This window comes from Eleutherodactylus coqui, chromosome 9 (assembly GCF_035609145.1).
Source record: "Eleutherodactylus coqui strain aEleCoq1 chromosome 9, aEleCoq1.hap1, whole genome shotgun sequence".
In the NCBI taxonomy this organism is placed as follows: domain Eukaryota; kingdom Metazoa; phylum Chordata; class Amphibia; order Anura; family Eleutherodactylidae; genus Eleutherodactylus; species Eleutherodactylus coqui.
Window position 1 is genome coordinate 151,719,901 of NC_089845.1, and position 14,517 is coordinate 151,734,417.

General features: G+C 45.3%; 1 protein-coding gene across 1 annotated transcript in view; it reads right to left on the reverse strand.

Annotated features, from left to right (window-relative positions):
• The window catches only part of LOC136578871 (cytochrome P450 2C39-like), a 42,864-nt gene extending 29,444 nt beyond the window's left edge, over positions 1-13,420 (reverse strand). The window contains exons 1-2 of the mRNA XM_066579052.1: positions 13,243-13,420; positions 1,958-2,120 (exon numbers count right to left, since the gene is read on the reverse strand). Of these exons, the coding sequence (XP_066435149.1) occupies positions 1,958-2,120; positions 13,243-13,419 (340 nt within the window). The 5' untranslated portion in view covers position 13,420. The remainder of the gene's footprint in view (positions 1-1,957; positions 2,121-13,242) is intronic.
• Between the last annotated feature and the right edge of the window lie 1,097 nt (positions 13,421-14,517).

The following is a 14,517-nucleotide window of genomic DNA, read 5'->3' on the forward strand; positions in this document are numbered from 1 at the left end:
TTGGGCCTCAAATCAGGAAAGTTATTGAGTGTTAAGAGTTTCCCAACCTTCTCAAAGAACAGGAAAAAGAAGCATGGATCAGTTTTGCTAAAGTATTTAAAGACTTCTTTGGAAATCATAAAGCTGAAAACTACGTTGAATTGGTTGAGACTCTGGTGAAAAACTATTGAAAAATAGGCTGCGGGGTGTCTTTAAAAGCACAGATCCTTGATGCTCCTCTTGGTTGACTTAAAGAGAACATGGATGTCTATTCAGAGCAGCAAGAGAGAGATTTCATGAAGACATCCTACAAATTGAACGTCACTGCCAGGGAAATTACAATGAAAACATGATGTGGGACTACATTTGGGGACTAATCCGTGAAAGTGATCTGACATACCCTTGCAAATCTTGCAAAACCACACATTTCTAGGTTCCTTTTCAACCATTTGTAGCATTTTGGTTAAAATATTTGGTTGGTTTGATATATAATGTTGTTTTTTTATCCTTCTAATACCTGAAACCCAAATGTTTGTAATTTTCCATAATGAAAATATGCCATTTTTAACCTTTCAATGTGCAGACCACAAAAACAAAGTTTTTGCAGTTTAATGAACTCTTTCCATGTTTTTATGATAGAACCACTAAGGAAATGACATCCACAACCCAGGAACAAAAATCGTGTTACATAGTAAATTGAATAAAGTCCTCTGAACGATCAACAGTCTCAACTCTATCAAGCTCATCCTTCAGCAGCTTTGATAATCCTCGTCGAAACTGACTCCTCTGCGCGGCTAGGTTCCATGTGCTATCAGTCGTCCAGCAACAAAATTCTGCTGCATATTCAGCAACAGAGTGTCGCCCTTGTCGTAGGTGATGCAATTTAAGCTCTTTTTTGTAGCATCAAATTAGATGCTACAAAAAGCCCAAGAAAACTAGGAAAAGGCAGTGGATAAATGCTGGTTTGGTTGTCTACAAAAAATGTAAGAACACATGTACCCTCTCCAAAATTGGGTCAAAAATTCTTAGGACCTTTTCCGGTTACTGTGAAAATTAACCAAGTTGCCTTTTGTTTGAAACTCCCTAACAGGCAAAAGATTCATCCCGTGTTCTATGTGTCACTGTTCAAGCCTTTCAGAGAGAACACCTTTCCGGGGAGAAGTCAGCCACCTCCTCAAGGAGTGGATGTCCGAGGTGAAGAATACCTTGTTGAGAAAATTCTGGACTCTAGAATGTTCAGAGGGAAACTACTATATCTGGTGCAATGGAGAGGGTATGAACCAGAGAAACATTTGTGGGAAGCAGACTGCAACATTCATGTCTCTGGGCTCACAGGGGAGTTCCATCAGATATATTAAGGGAAATCCCTGAGATATCCAGAGTCCATCCTGGAAAGAAAGGGCTACTGTCAGGACTCGAACTCAGGAGGTCCTGTGCTCCAGGTGGCGGCTTTCCCTGTTGAGCTATCCAGCACTCTGAGTCATTAGAAATGGCATTTTGCATTGGATCTGGAGAAACCTCTTGTTATATTAGTTGTGTTGAGCTATTTAAACTATTCTTGTTGGATTTGCTATTTTTGCAAACAGCTGAAAGTTTGTTCATTTGGCAAATAAACCTAATTTGTAATGGGGGTTGAAGAATTTTGATTGAAGCTGTAGAGCAGACAAAACATTGTGTAACCAGCAGATTTGGGCTCTTTCCCTTAAATCTGCTGGTTTCAGAAAATTTTTACTTTTTCCCAATTCCATCTAAGTGGCCAGGTTCTTCCTGGTGTGATGTCAGGACTGTGCTGTGTGTACTGTGACCAGTTATATGTCTTCTCTGCTGCGGCCTCCCCTCCCTTGCACGCTTACGCGGTTTCCCTGCAGCTCCATGCCCCTCCTCCCTGTCTAGTATGTACTTATTACTGTAGACTTATTTGTGGGAGGAGGTTTGTGGACATTTCTTTTATAGATCTTGCATGATTTGTTAATCTTACCATATCCCTTGTTGGAGAGGTTCATCACTGGGATCTTGGGGCGCTCACTGAACTGCTCGGCATGATTTACTAGGGCCTCTTTTACCGTCTCATATCCGCAAAGAACAATAACAGGTTCCGACATTTGCCAGATGGTGAATACTGAGCCGTATTTCTGGCTGAGCTGATGGAGGAAAAAAAATTGAGAAATTAACAAATCAGCTGACGTACATTTTTTTCAAAGAGAAGTAACCATTTCCAACAGTGTTGTCCTACACAGAATAACTGGATGCATTATCTTTAGTGGCAAAAATTATAATTGACTCCTTCCTATAATTCGATGATGTAGAGACAATGGGGCTTATCTACTAATACTGTCTAAAATTTAGACAGTGCAAACTTAGACTGAATGATAAATCTGTTGAATTTTAAGACTATTTAGTCTAAGTTTTTAGACCACTTATTAGTTAGCTTATGTCACAAATCCTTCCAAAATGTTGGCGTAATTTTGGGTGCAATTTAGGCTGCGCCCATTTTTTGTTCAAGTTGGAAAAACTGTCTAAAAGCGCATGAGAAATATGCCGCAAGCATATAAAATAGTTTTCTGGCATAATTTGTGCTAGAAAATTGTTGTATTTGGAATAGTAAATAAGCCGCATTGTTGTCAACAATGTAAAGACAAACAAGTGCATCCAGTTAATCCTAAACTCATGCAGTGTAGATCCAGAACAAGCAAAGGCAATAGGTAGCTGTCAACTGCCCTTATGTCAGAGGTTAGACATTCCCTACTTCTACCTGACCTCCACTTGGCAAATAAAGCCAATCTTGTGTCCAGCTGGAAGTGTAACAAGGCCAGCTGGACACAGGATTAGTGAACTGGACTTCACTTATAGCAGTCGCCTTTTCTTGGTATAATAGTGTCTCTTGGCACTCAGATACCCCCAGGATTTACAGTAGAGCCAAATTATGTAATATCTGGACATTGAAATTAACAATAATACAAAATGTGTGCCAACACTACTTGGTAAAAAAAATGCAAGAATGTGTGAGTAGCTGGAGAAGAGACAAGCAAAACCAAGCCGCAGGTAGTGACTGAGGAAGTCTGAACATTAGAGGGGAGCAGTTGCAGATCCCAGTGAGAGGAGAGGTGCTACATACCCTACTGTGCAGAGGAAAGGTGCTGCAGACCTCAGTGAGAGAAAAAGAGCAGCTGTAGACACCAGTGAGCAGAGGAGAGGAGCTGCAGTCCCAACTGAGAAGAGAACAGCTGCAGACCCTAGTGAGCAGAGGAGAAAGGCTGCAGACCCTAGTGAGTGGAAGAGAGTGGCTGCAGACCCCAGAGAGCGGTGGAGAGGAGCTGCAGACCCCAGTGAGCGGAGGAGAGTGGGGCTGCAGACCCCAGCAACTAGAGGAGAGGGACTGCAGACCCAAGCATCTAGAGGAGAGAGGCTGCAGACCCCAGCGTCTAGAGGAGAGGAACTGCAGACCCCAACCTCTGTAGGAGAGGAGCTGCAGACCCCAGCGTCTAGAGGAGAGGAGCAGCAGACCCCAACATCTAGAGGAGAGGGGCTGCAGACCCCAGCGACTAGAGGAGAGGGGCTGCCGACCCTGGCGACTAGAGGAGAGGGGCTGCAGACCCCGGCGACTAGAGAAGAGAGGCTGCAGACCCCAGCATCTAGAGGAGAGGAACTGCAGACCCCAGCGTCTAGAGGAGAGGAGCTGCAGACCCCAGCGACTAGAGGAGAGGAGCTGCAGACCCCAGCGACTAGAGGAGAGGGGCTTCAGACCCCAGCGACTAGAGGAGAGGGGCTGCAGACCCCAGCGACTAGAGGAGAGGGGCTGCAGACCCCAGCGACTAGATGAGAGGGGCTGCAGACCCCAGCGACTAGATGAGAGGGGCTGCAGACCCCAGCGACTAGATGAGAGGGGCTGCAGACCCCAGCGACTAGATGAGAGGGGCTGCAGACCCCAGCAACTAGAGAAGAGGGGCTGCAGACGCCAGTGACTAGCAATGAGAAGATGCAGACTACAGTGAGTGTGTGATCTTTGTGTCATTTTTTTTTTCATGCGCAAACAAAAGACTGAAGGAGGCTTAATTTTTTGCTAGAAATAAAGTGGACAAATGCTCTCCACTTTTTTTGTGCACCCATTGACTTGAATGGGTGACCATCGTCTGAGAAGTTGGACAAGAATACCGACATGCTGCGTTTCTTTTACAGTCCATACAAAAAATGTGTTTTTGTATAGCCACAATGGCTGTAATAGGTCAATGTACTGTATACCAGCTGAGCGCTCCGTGAACACAGCAGGAGTATGCAGAAGACAGTGTTTCAGCTGTGTTCTGCATACCCCACTCGGAGCACTTAGCTGGATACCAGCTGAGCGCTCCAAGAACACAGCAGTTCTCGGAGCACATAAATGCATACAACAATTATCGCTCAAAAGATCGCCTTTGAGTGAATCTTGAGTGATAATCGTTGTGTCGAAGTGGGCCTTAAGTCTGGAATGGTTTTCAGATTTTGAATAAACACAATGAATGTGTCTGTTCACTGAGAGGAAGCAGAGATTGGAAAAATAGTGAGTAATAAAAACATAATGATTACAAAGTTGCAGAACTTTTTATTACACGATGATGCTGGATTAATGGTTTGTGATTGTGAGTTATCTGGGGAAAGAGTCCCTTTCATTGATACCAGCTCTTAATTAACAAACAAAGGAGGCAAAGTCCAGACTCGGGGCAGAGGAAGCCTCCAGACCTGTGAAACATATTCTGCCTCAAATCAACATAGCAACAAAATTGTTAACTCAGGAACAGGATTGTTAACTCTGTGACAGTGGGACATAAACGTTCGTAAGAGGCCACTGTCGATCCTGTACATGATGCTAAATGTGGAGCAGGATGCTACAGCAGAGTCCTTGTGATTGTCCGACAGGTGTTGTAGGCATCGGAGGGTCAGGGGCATACCTGGGTCAGGTGATAAAACGTCCTCCTCAGGGTACCTGGTGTCCAATTTATCCGCCCATCTCACCACTGTTTCTTCAGCAACTGTTTTGCCCTCTGCCATAGGCGTACTGTCAGGAGTTGCTGTGGTGACCCGGCCCCTACGCTGAGGGAGCCCAGAGGCCACTGACCGCCATATACATATGCACGTTCAGTGCATTACCAGCTAGTCGCTCTGTCTGCAGCACCGCACCGATCACGGGGCAGGCAGTACGTCCAGCCTGAGAGGAAGCAGAGAAGAGCAGGGGAGAGGAGGAGGGAGGCAGCAACAAGGGCCAGCAGGGAGTTAAGCACAGTGAGAATGTCATCATGTGCTGCTCCTGCCCCCTGCTGGACAGCGGCTGCTGCGCCTCCCTGTCCTGCTGCTATCACACGGAGAAGTGTATATGTCTGTGTGTATGTGTATCTATCTCAAATATCTATCTACCTATCTATCTCTGTCTCATATCTACCCTGTTTCACCGAAAATATACCTACCTTGATTTTTTTGGATTTTCGTTAGAGGCTTGAAATATAAACCCTACCCCCAAAATAAGCCCTAGCTGCATTACAAAAAAAAAAGGAATACATTACCTAGCAGGTTTGGTCCATGTCCCTCCCGCTGCTCTCTGGAGCTCCGTCGCGCTTCTTGCAGTCCATGGCCGCCCACAGAAGATCACTTTCTGGTCACAGGATTCATAAATCCCAGCCCCAGGGAGCAATGGCTCTGGTTGGTTTTCGAGCGCTGCTCAGCCAATCAATGCAGTGCTCGAAGAACCAAAGCAATGGTTATGATTGGTTCATCGAGCGCTGTATTGATTGGTTGAGCAGCGGTCAAAGAACCAATCACAGCCATCGCGTTGTAAAGGTGGGATTTATGAATTGGCCAATCAATGCCACGGCTCAGCCAATTCATAATCCTGCCTCCACAACATGATGGCTGTGATTGGTTTATCAAATGCTGCATTAATGGATGAGTGATCTTCTGTGGGTGGCCGAGGGATGCAGCTACCGACGGAGCTCCGGTGAGCAACGGAAGGGACCTGAACCAAGCCGGCTAGGTAAGTATAATAAGACATCCCCTGAAAATAAGACCTAGTGCCTCTGTTGGGGCAGAAATTAATATAAGATAGGGTTTTATTTTCAGGGAAACACAGTATCTATCTATCTATCTCTCACACATGTGTTCAGAAAACGCAACTTGAAATCGTGGCATAATTTCGAGCAGCATTTTTGAACCCATGGTGCAGCGTATGACAGCACTTTTTAATGTACCACATCATTGTGATGGGTGAGAAGGTGCGTTAAAAAACCCGAAAACACAAAAATAAAACAGACAGCTCTCGAAAATCACGGCATTAGGAACACCGCGTTCGAGCGCAGGTTTGAGTAAGCTCATTAAAATCTATGGGAGTGTTGTACCACGATTAGTACGGCGCTCAGAACGCCGCACTTATAGCGGTAAAAAGCAGTGTGTGTGAGAGTGGCCTGCGGGGCTACAAACAAATTTTAATGCAGTGTAGGAAATGCATGACGTTTGGAAAGGTTACGCCAAGGGGCTAGAAATTTGTTTTGCAGCTGTATACAGCACGATCTGGGTATGGAGGTGTGGGAGGCCCCAGCTGAACTTTTTCACCCAAGCATTTAGGTTCGCCCCTGCCCTTGATAACCAGTTTACCTTCCGTCCCTCATCACTGTGGGGAGTAATTGAGTCCACATCCATTGTTAACTCTTAACAGTACTTTATTAAACGATATGTGGCTTTTCTCGCCAAGCCCTGGGGTGACAGGAAGACATACGCACCTTTATCGCTACTGGTAGATCTTGGGCTTACTCTAGCAGTACGCACTACACACCAACTCGGACTGGCACACTCCTAATATGCGAGGAGGTGGGTACCTTCCTAGCTTTCATACTATTTTCTGGTCTCCAAGGAAACTGGAACGTTTGGCGCTTTGCACCAGACACAGGGTGCCACATCCAGTGCCAGAGCATAGAGTGCTTAAATACAATCATCACATTTAATATTACACTATAACTTAGGGACTACGCATAACCCTTACGTTGTAAGTGGTACTCCAAAAGACCCCTGTATTAGTAGACTGTGCAATTGGAGACTGACTAAGGGTAGCACCTGAACAGCAGTCTTTTCCATCCCAAGCAACAAAGTGTAAGTGAGACCGACTCCAATACAAGTAAAAGGTGGAGACACTGATAGAGACCAGAGGAGCTACAACAGGCCTATTGTATAGGGAAATGCTGTAGCAATTAATAATTAAAGGACATTGTTTGCTGGCTATGGACAGAGACCAAACACCAATGTATTTTTAAATAAACTTTGTATATTTTTGATAAATCCGATTGTTCCATCACATCCTGAAATGTGCTTCGTGCACCACCCACCACGGCCAGCTTTAAGAGAGGAAAGTAGAAAGTCGGAGCATCCCAAAAGGATTCTCTGCAGAATAGTGTATCTCAAGTTGCTTATTCAGAAATGCTGTTGGCTTGTGCTACTCAGCTGGAAAGCATGCTGTCCCAGAGGGTGAGCGTGGTGCAACCAAGGACAGGAAATGAAAACAGGGTCTGGCGCATCGGCCTACAGGTGAACAAACAAATCACAGAGTCGAGGCTTGAACCTGACTTCCTTTTTAATTATATCAGTGGACATAACGCATTTTAGTACGCATGCCCCTTCATCTGATAGCACAGGATGGTGCAAACTGTAACTGTTAATCTGTGTTTAATTGTGCATAGTAGAATGTGCAAAAGCAGGAAGACTAGTTTGAGCTTCTTATTATTTTGTGGTGGACCCAGTGTGGGAAATATTACTGTGGTGGCACTGAGAGGACCATTGGGGGATAGTGGCAGGCAGGGGAGTAACTAAAGGCTCAGGGGCCCTGATGCAAAAAGTGAGCTGGGGCCCCCCCTCTATCTGTATCTGTACCCATACCCATACCTAAACCATGCTGCACAGATACATAGCTTGAAGCTTCTGGGCCCCAATGCAAAACCTGTAACAGGGCCCCCAACTATAATGCTTTATTCATAGTACTGGGCTCCCTATATGAAGAAGGGAGGCCTTATGGGCCCCCTAAGGCTCCTGGGCCCGGGTGCAACCGCATCCCCTGCACCCTCTATAGTTACGCCCCTGGTGGCAGGATAAGGAGAGTCATGGCTGGAAGAAGTATTCATGGTGATCTGGGTCAGATGCAGAGTGGGGCCTGTTCAGAGCATTGGGGTGAACAGCTGGCTCACAGTGAAGCAAACAGGAAGAAAGGGAGTCCAGTGAGGTGTAGAGCAGTTGCACTAAAGATAACAGCAGCTGCATCCAGAGAGACAAAGCATCAGTGTTGGATCGCATCAGGAGAGCACAACACCAGATGAGCGCAACAGTACACAAGGGTGGGTGAGTATATTTTAATACTTTCATTGAGGCACAGAAAAACTCCTTTAAACTGCACTCACCAAGGTGTTAAAAGACACTGGGGAATATATATACTGAATCCAAATCTGACACACATAGCAGTTGATGCTGCCTGACCGCACTTTTACTAGGTCCTCTGAGCACCGCGGGCAGCTTCTCCAGCATGCTCGTGCTTCCTCCTCGACCTCCGCTCAGTCTCCTCCCTTGTCTTCTGCTACATTGAGATCATCATAGTCTGAGTGGAGGTCTGGGAGGAAGCGCCAGCATGCCAAAGAAGCTGCGCAGAGGACCTAGTGAAAGTGCTGGCAAACCCCAGGGCTTTTCATGGTGTCCTCTCCCCTGGCTTCTGCAGTGCTGCTCCCATCCAGCGCAGGAGAATGGATGTGGAGCAGCAAACAAAGAGCAGTGGCAACTTGACAGAAAGTGGAAGTACTTTCTGTCTCTGATAAGCATCTAAGAGCTGTCTCACACATGCGCTTTTTACCACGTTTTGAACGTCATGGTATTTGTGGTACAACGCTTCCATTGATTTCAAAGAGGCCTTGCAGACCTGTGCTCGAACACAGTGTTTTCTAACGCCACGATTCGAGCGTTTTCTGCTTAAGGGTGACTACCCACTACAGTTTTTTTTCACTGCAAAATTCACAGCGTTTTTTTTTTCTGCAGGGGTCTATGGGACTTGTAATGTTAAAATCGTGATTTACCGCAAAATTTTGCGCAATCGCGATTTTAGCTTTACAAGTCCCATAGCCCATAGACCCATGCAGAAAAAAAAAACGCTGCGAATTTCGCAGTGAAAAAAACTGTAGTGGGTAGTCACCCTTATTGTGGCCGTTTTTGCGCTTTTTAACGCAACTCATTAGCGTTAAAAAGCGCTGCAAATGCAGTGACATGCGTTTGAAAACCGGTAAAAATCACGGCAAAACGCCTCCATCAAAATCACAGAGTTTTGCCAACGCCATGTGTGAAAGTGGCCTAAGGGCTCATTCCCACTCGTATACACAGCCCTATCTCTCTGCTGGCAGAGACCTAGCAGAGACCGCGTATGGGCTGAGTATGCACTGCGCATGTCCAGGAATCAGATGTCACAGACATGCGCAGTGTGATTCTTTTTTTTCAAATTTGTTACGAAACACTGCCCTCTCGCAATGCCTGCGTAGGGACATTTCATATGGAGCCCATAGAAGGGCTGCGTATCATATGTAGAGATAAAGAGCATGCTGCGATTTATTTCTCTGCCGTATGTACACGCTGGTGTGCATGGTAGAATGAAAGTCCACTGACTTTCATTGATTCTATCCACCGCATATCATGTGTGCATAATATGCGGTGAAAAATGCCCATACACATTAGCCCTTAGGACTCATTCACATGGACATATGACTATTTAATTCCCCACTCACCCTATTCAGAGTGGCGATGCATATGGAAACACTGCACATACGCAATGTATTGTGTATGGACAGCGTATCATATGCAGCCCATACAAGTGTATAGAGCTCACGCTACGTGGTATGCAGAGAAATAGAGTATGATATAATTTGATTTTCTTGCATATCTACATGCAGTCCTTTGACTTTCATTGACTTCATTTACCACGCATCACGAAAAGGTGACTTAAAGGGGTTGTCCTGCGAAACAAAGTTGGGGTATACACTTCTGTACAGCCATATTAATGCACTTTGTAATGTACATTGTGCATTAATTATGAGCCATACAGAAGTTATTCACTTACCTGTTCCGTTGCTGGCGTCCCCGTCTCCATGGTGCCGTCTAATTTTCAGCGTCTAATCGCCCGATTAGACGCGCTTGCGCAGTCCGGTCTTCTCCGTGTTGAATGGGGCCGCTCGTGCCGGAGAGCTGCTCCTCGTAGCTCCGCCCCGTCACGTGTGCCGATTCCAGCCAATCAGGAGGCTGGAATCGGCAATGGACCGCACAGAAGACCTGCGGTCCACCGAGGGTGAAGATCCCGGCGGCCATCTTCGCAAGGTAAGGAAGAAGTCACCGGAGCGCGGGGATTTGGGTAAGTACTATCCGTTTTTTTTTTTAACACATGCATCGGGTTTGTCTCGCGCCGAACGGGGGGGCTATTGAAAAAAAAAAAAAAACGTTTCGGCGCGGGACAACCCCTTTAAGTTGTCTCTTTTGTATATATTGTTATTAAGCTGTCTCCAATGTGTATGAGTGTGTGTGTGCTAATATATATATACACATACATACATATTATTTTAGTTTTTGTTGGGGAAGCAAAACATGTCATGAGGCTTGTGTTCTGGATCTTATAATGCTGGATTCACACAGAAGGAACTTCCGTGTGGACCTTCGGCACAGAAATTCCGCACACATTTTTAAAGCTGAGACTGAGCAGCAAAGTGGACGAGAATTGGCGCAGAATTCAAATCCACGACATGTCAGTTATGGTGCTGCGGACTCTCTTCTCTCTATGAAGAGAGATTTCTGCAGCAGAAAACAGGCTGAAAAGCCGCCTCAAACCCGTGACAAATGGTGCTGGTTTTGAAGCAGCTTTTCCGCTGTGGAAATCTCACTGAATTCTGCGAGATTTCCGTCCCGTGAGAACCCAGCCTACGACTCTGGCAAAGCTCCTGATTACTAAATGTGCATTGAGGCCGATTTCACACAGGCGATCGCGATTTTGCCGTGAGAAAATTGCGATGCGGTAAACAAGGAGGCTCCATAGGGAAACATGGGGGATAAAAAATAGCAATCGCAAAAAGATAGAGCATGCCACCATTTTTCTTTCTTGCATCGCATCAGTGAAAACATAGCTAATGTGAAGGAAACCCTTGGAAAGCATGGGTTTCACAAACATGCGTTTTCTTACACTATCGCATCGCCAAAAAATCATGTGATTTTTGTCGCCCATGTGAAACTGAATTCACTGAGACAGAATGTCCTTAAAGGGGTTGTCTCGCGGCAAGCATCAAAATTTTACCTTACCCCATTTCCCCTGTCACCCCCCTGGCATAAAATAGCAAATTAAAGCATTTTTAAACCGCTTGCTACTAACCAATCCGACGAAATAAGGAGTTTAAAAAATCTTCTCCCTAAGATGGCCGCCAGTCCTTTCCCAGGGATGCACTGCGGTTTTCTCCCATGGTGCACCGCGGGTCTTCTCCCATGGTGCACCATGGGCTCTGTGCGTTCCATTGCCGATTCCAGCCTCCTGATTGGCTGGAATCGGCACACGTGATGGGGCGGAGCTACGATGACGACGCGGTGACCAGCTCTCCGGCACGAGCGGCCCCATTCACCAGGCAGAAGACCGGACTGCGCAAGCGCGTCTAAAAAAGCAAGAAGCCATCAGAATTAGACGGATCCATGGCGACGTGGACGCCAGCAACGGAGCAGGTAAGTGAATAACTTCTGTATGGCTCATATTTAATGCACGATGTATATTACAAAGTGCATTAATATGGCCATACAGAAGTGTATAACCCCACTTGCTGCCGCGGGACAACCCCTTTAATGCTATGTATTACTCACTGTAAAGGACTTAATTGGTGATACTAGTTAAATACTAAAACGTAACTTTTAATATTACTCTGATAAAAGTGGGCTCTACCCAGACAAATAACATCACAATATACAGACAAGAACAAATATAATAAGTACTGAAAACCCCTGCTGATTCCAAGGATTGAGGGGTATTGATAGATCTATAACCACTTTTTAGAGACTAGGCTGAATTGCATAAGACATCGAATATAGATGTTACAATAGTTTGTTATTGGTAGATAATGCAGAGTCTCGTTTGGCCACTCGAGATAAGTGAAGAGATAATAATTTTCACTTTATCATTGGCTGCTATTCTCTTAAGATAAGTGGAAGGAGAATAATATCTCACTTTCTAATTAAATGCTCTTCTCTTAGGCCAGGTGTCTCCTAATGCCTCATCGCAGGAGTAGGTACACGATACAGACTAGACGTGCTATTGTATTCTTGTAAATAATATTGTAGCTAGTCAAAAAAAGATTTTATTAAAAATAAGCCAAATGCTGATTAAATGCCTCAGTTTGAACAAGGCTGATATCGCCTTGATTGTCTTTAGATAGGCGTAATATCATTAGATCAAACAGGATGGTCTACAGGTTTATCATTATAAGCTTTGGCCAGGACAAGACACTTTGTTGTAATATAGTGTTTACGTGGCTAGTACTTTAATCAAGTTGATAGACCAGATCCATAATTTATGGACCTCTCTATTAGCCGTATTAGTAGATCAGATCCGTAGTTCGTGGATCGACGCGTTTCCTCAGCCGTGGATAGGGCTGATTCATCAGGACCTCATGTGATTTAAGATCTACACTAAGATATCTAAGTATGACCACTGTACTAACGTGAATTCAGACTCAATGTTACCGCTAGTACATGAGTTCATATGTTTCTTGTGACACGCTTGATGATGAGCGGAAGAATGTTGTCACAATATTCAGAGTGAACCAATCGTCAATTGATCTAATAGCATATAAGGCTGACTAATTAGTGTCAAGCTCAGAGTCTGTGCAATGAACTATCAGGCTCTGGCTGATATATGTCCCAATGAACACACTTAAGATAGTTTTATAAGGGCCACTAGACATAGAGGTGAACTAAGGTCGCTTGGTTGAACACAGTGCTGCATCAATGTATCCCGCACTGTGTAGAACTATATAGGACCAAGTTGCACGCGTGTGAAACTGGCCTTATGGGTCATTAAAAAAAAACAGTAATGTAGCTAAAAGTGATGTACAAAAAGCGACCGGGCCCATGAGCCTCTAGCTACACCCCTGGAGCAGCCCATACATCCGCTGATCTCTATGTTCATGATGTATGAGCAGCAGGACATCAGGATATCTGCTCTGCCCAGTGTGCATTGCACCATTTCTACCTGTAGACACTTACCTTTGGGAAGTTCTTGGTGGAGGCTCTCAGGTCCATGTATTTGGGGGTTCCCAGCACAGGAATTGGGGTAGGCCCTGGAGGTAATGACTGGTTTCCATGTTGTTTGGACCATGAGAGAAGAATGTAGATGGTAAGGAGAAGGATGAAAGAAAGAGCGAGGATGGTGAACAGATCCATTGCTCCTAGTATTAGAAATAGACAAGGGGTTAGACTATTGTTCTACCATGTACTCACTGAACTCTGAAGTCGAACATTGTAACATAGTCGCATATTATGTTAGGCTGAATAATCAGACCAATCCCCATATCACCGACCCTTCTGACGTAATTAGTGACTATAACATGTAATATTGTATCATTCAAGAAAGGCGTCCAGGCCCCTCTTGTACTTTTTTGGCGAGTTAACCATCACTGCATCATCAGGCAGAGTTCCATAGTTTCACAGCTGTTACAGTAAAGAACCCCTTTGCGCCCCCATGATACAGTGACAGTCCTGCGTATATATAGATGAAATATTTATATACAGTTATTAGGTCACCCCTCAGCCATCTTTTCTAAAGTGAATAATTCCAATTTTGATAACCTCTCTGGGTTTTGCAGTCCGCCCATTCCATTTATTACTTTAGTTACCTGTATTTGCACCCGCTCCAGCACTGCTTTGTCCTTTTTGAGTAACAGTGCCCAAAACACAATATTTCTGTCACATTCATGCAGCTCACAAGCACCATGCACAGCATGGACGCAGGGTGATGTTCATGACTACTTTAGTAGATTAACAATGCACCAAAGAGCAGTGCGCACCACAACTAAAATACATAGCCCAGATGTAAAGTCTGTGTGACACAAAAAGTACTACACTCAGCACGGCAACAGGGAACGTATACACAGTTGTAAAAAGCCACGCACCACGCTATGCGGGACGGTAGCACCACTCCAGGGAGAGGGAAGGAAGCCTGGTCCTAACCTAGCAGGGAGGTGGCGGGTCCCTGCCTAAAGTGGGGACATCGCCTCGATAAAAGGTGGCCACCATGGTCTTCTTTCTGGGCCCTGATTGTCCCTATAGGAACCCCCTGGAGAGATGCTCCAATCTCCAAGCTTAGCAGAGCTCCAAACTCCAAGTTCTTCACTATGGAATGGAATAAGCAGCACTGATCACCAGGAGGGGTGAGAATATATAGCCACTCTGCACCTGAAAACTGGCAGAGTGAATAGTAAACCACACCTCTACCCTACTCCCAGGCATGACTAATCCAGCATGCATCCATGCAGCAAAGGC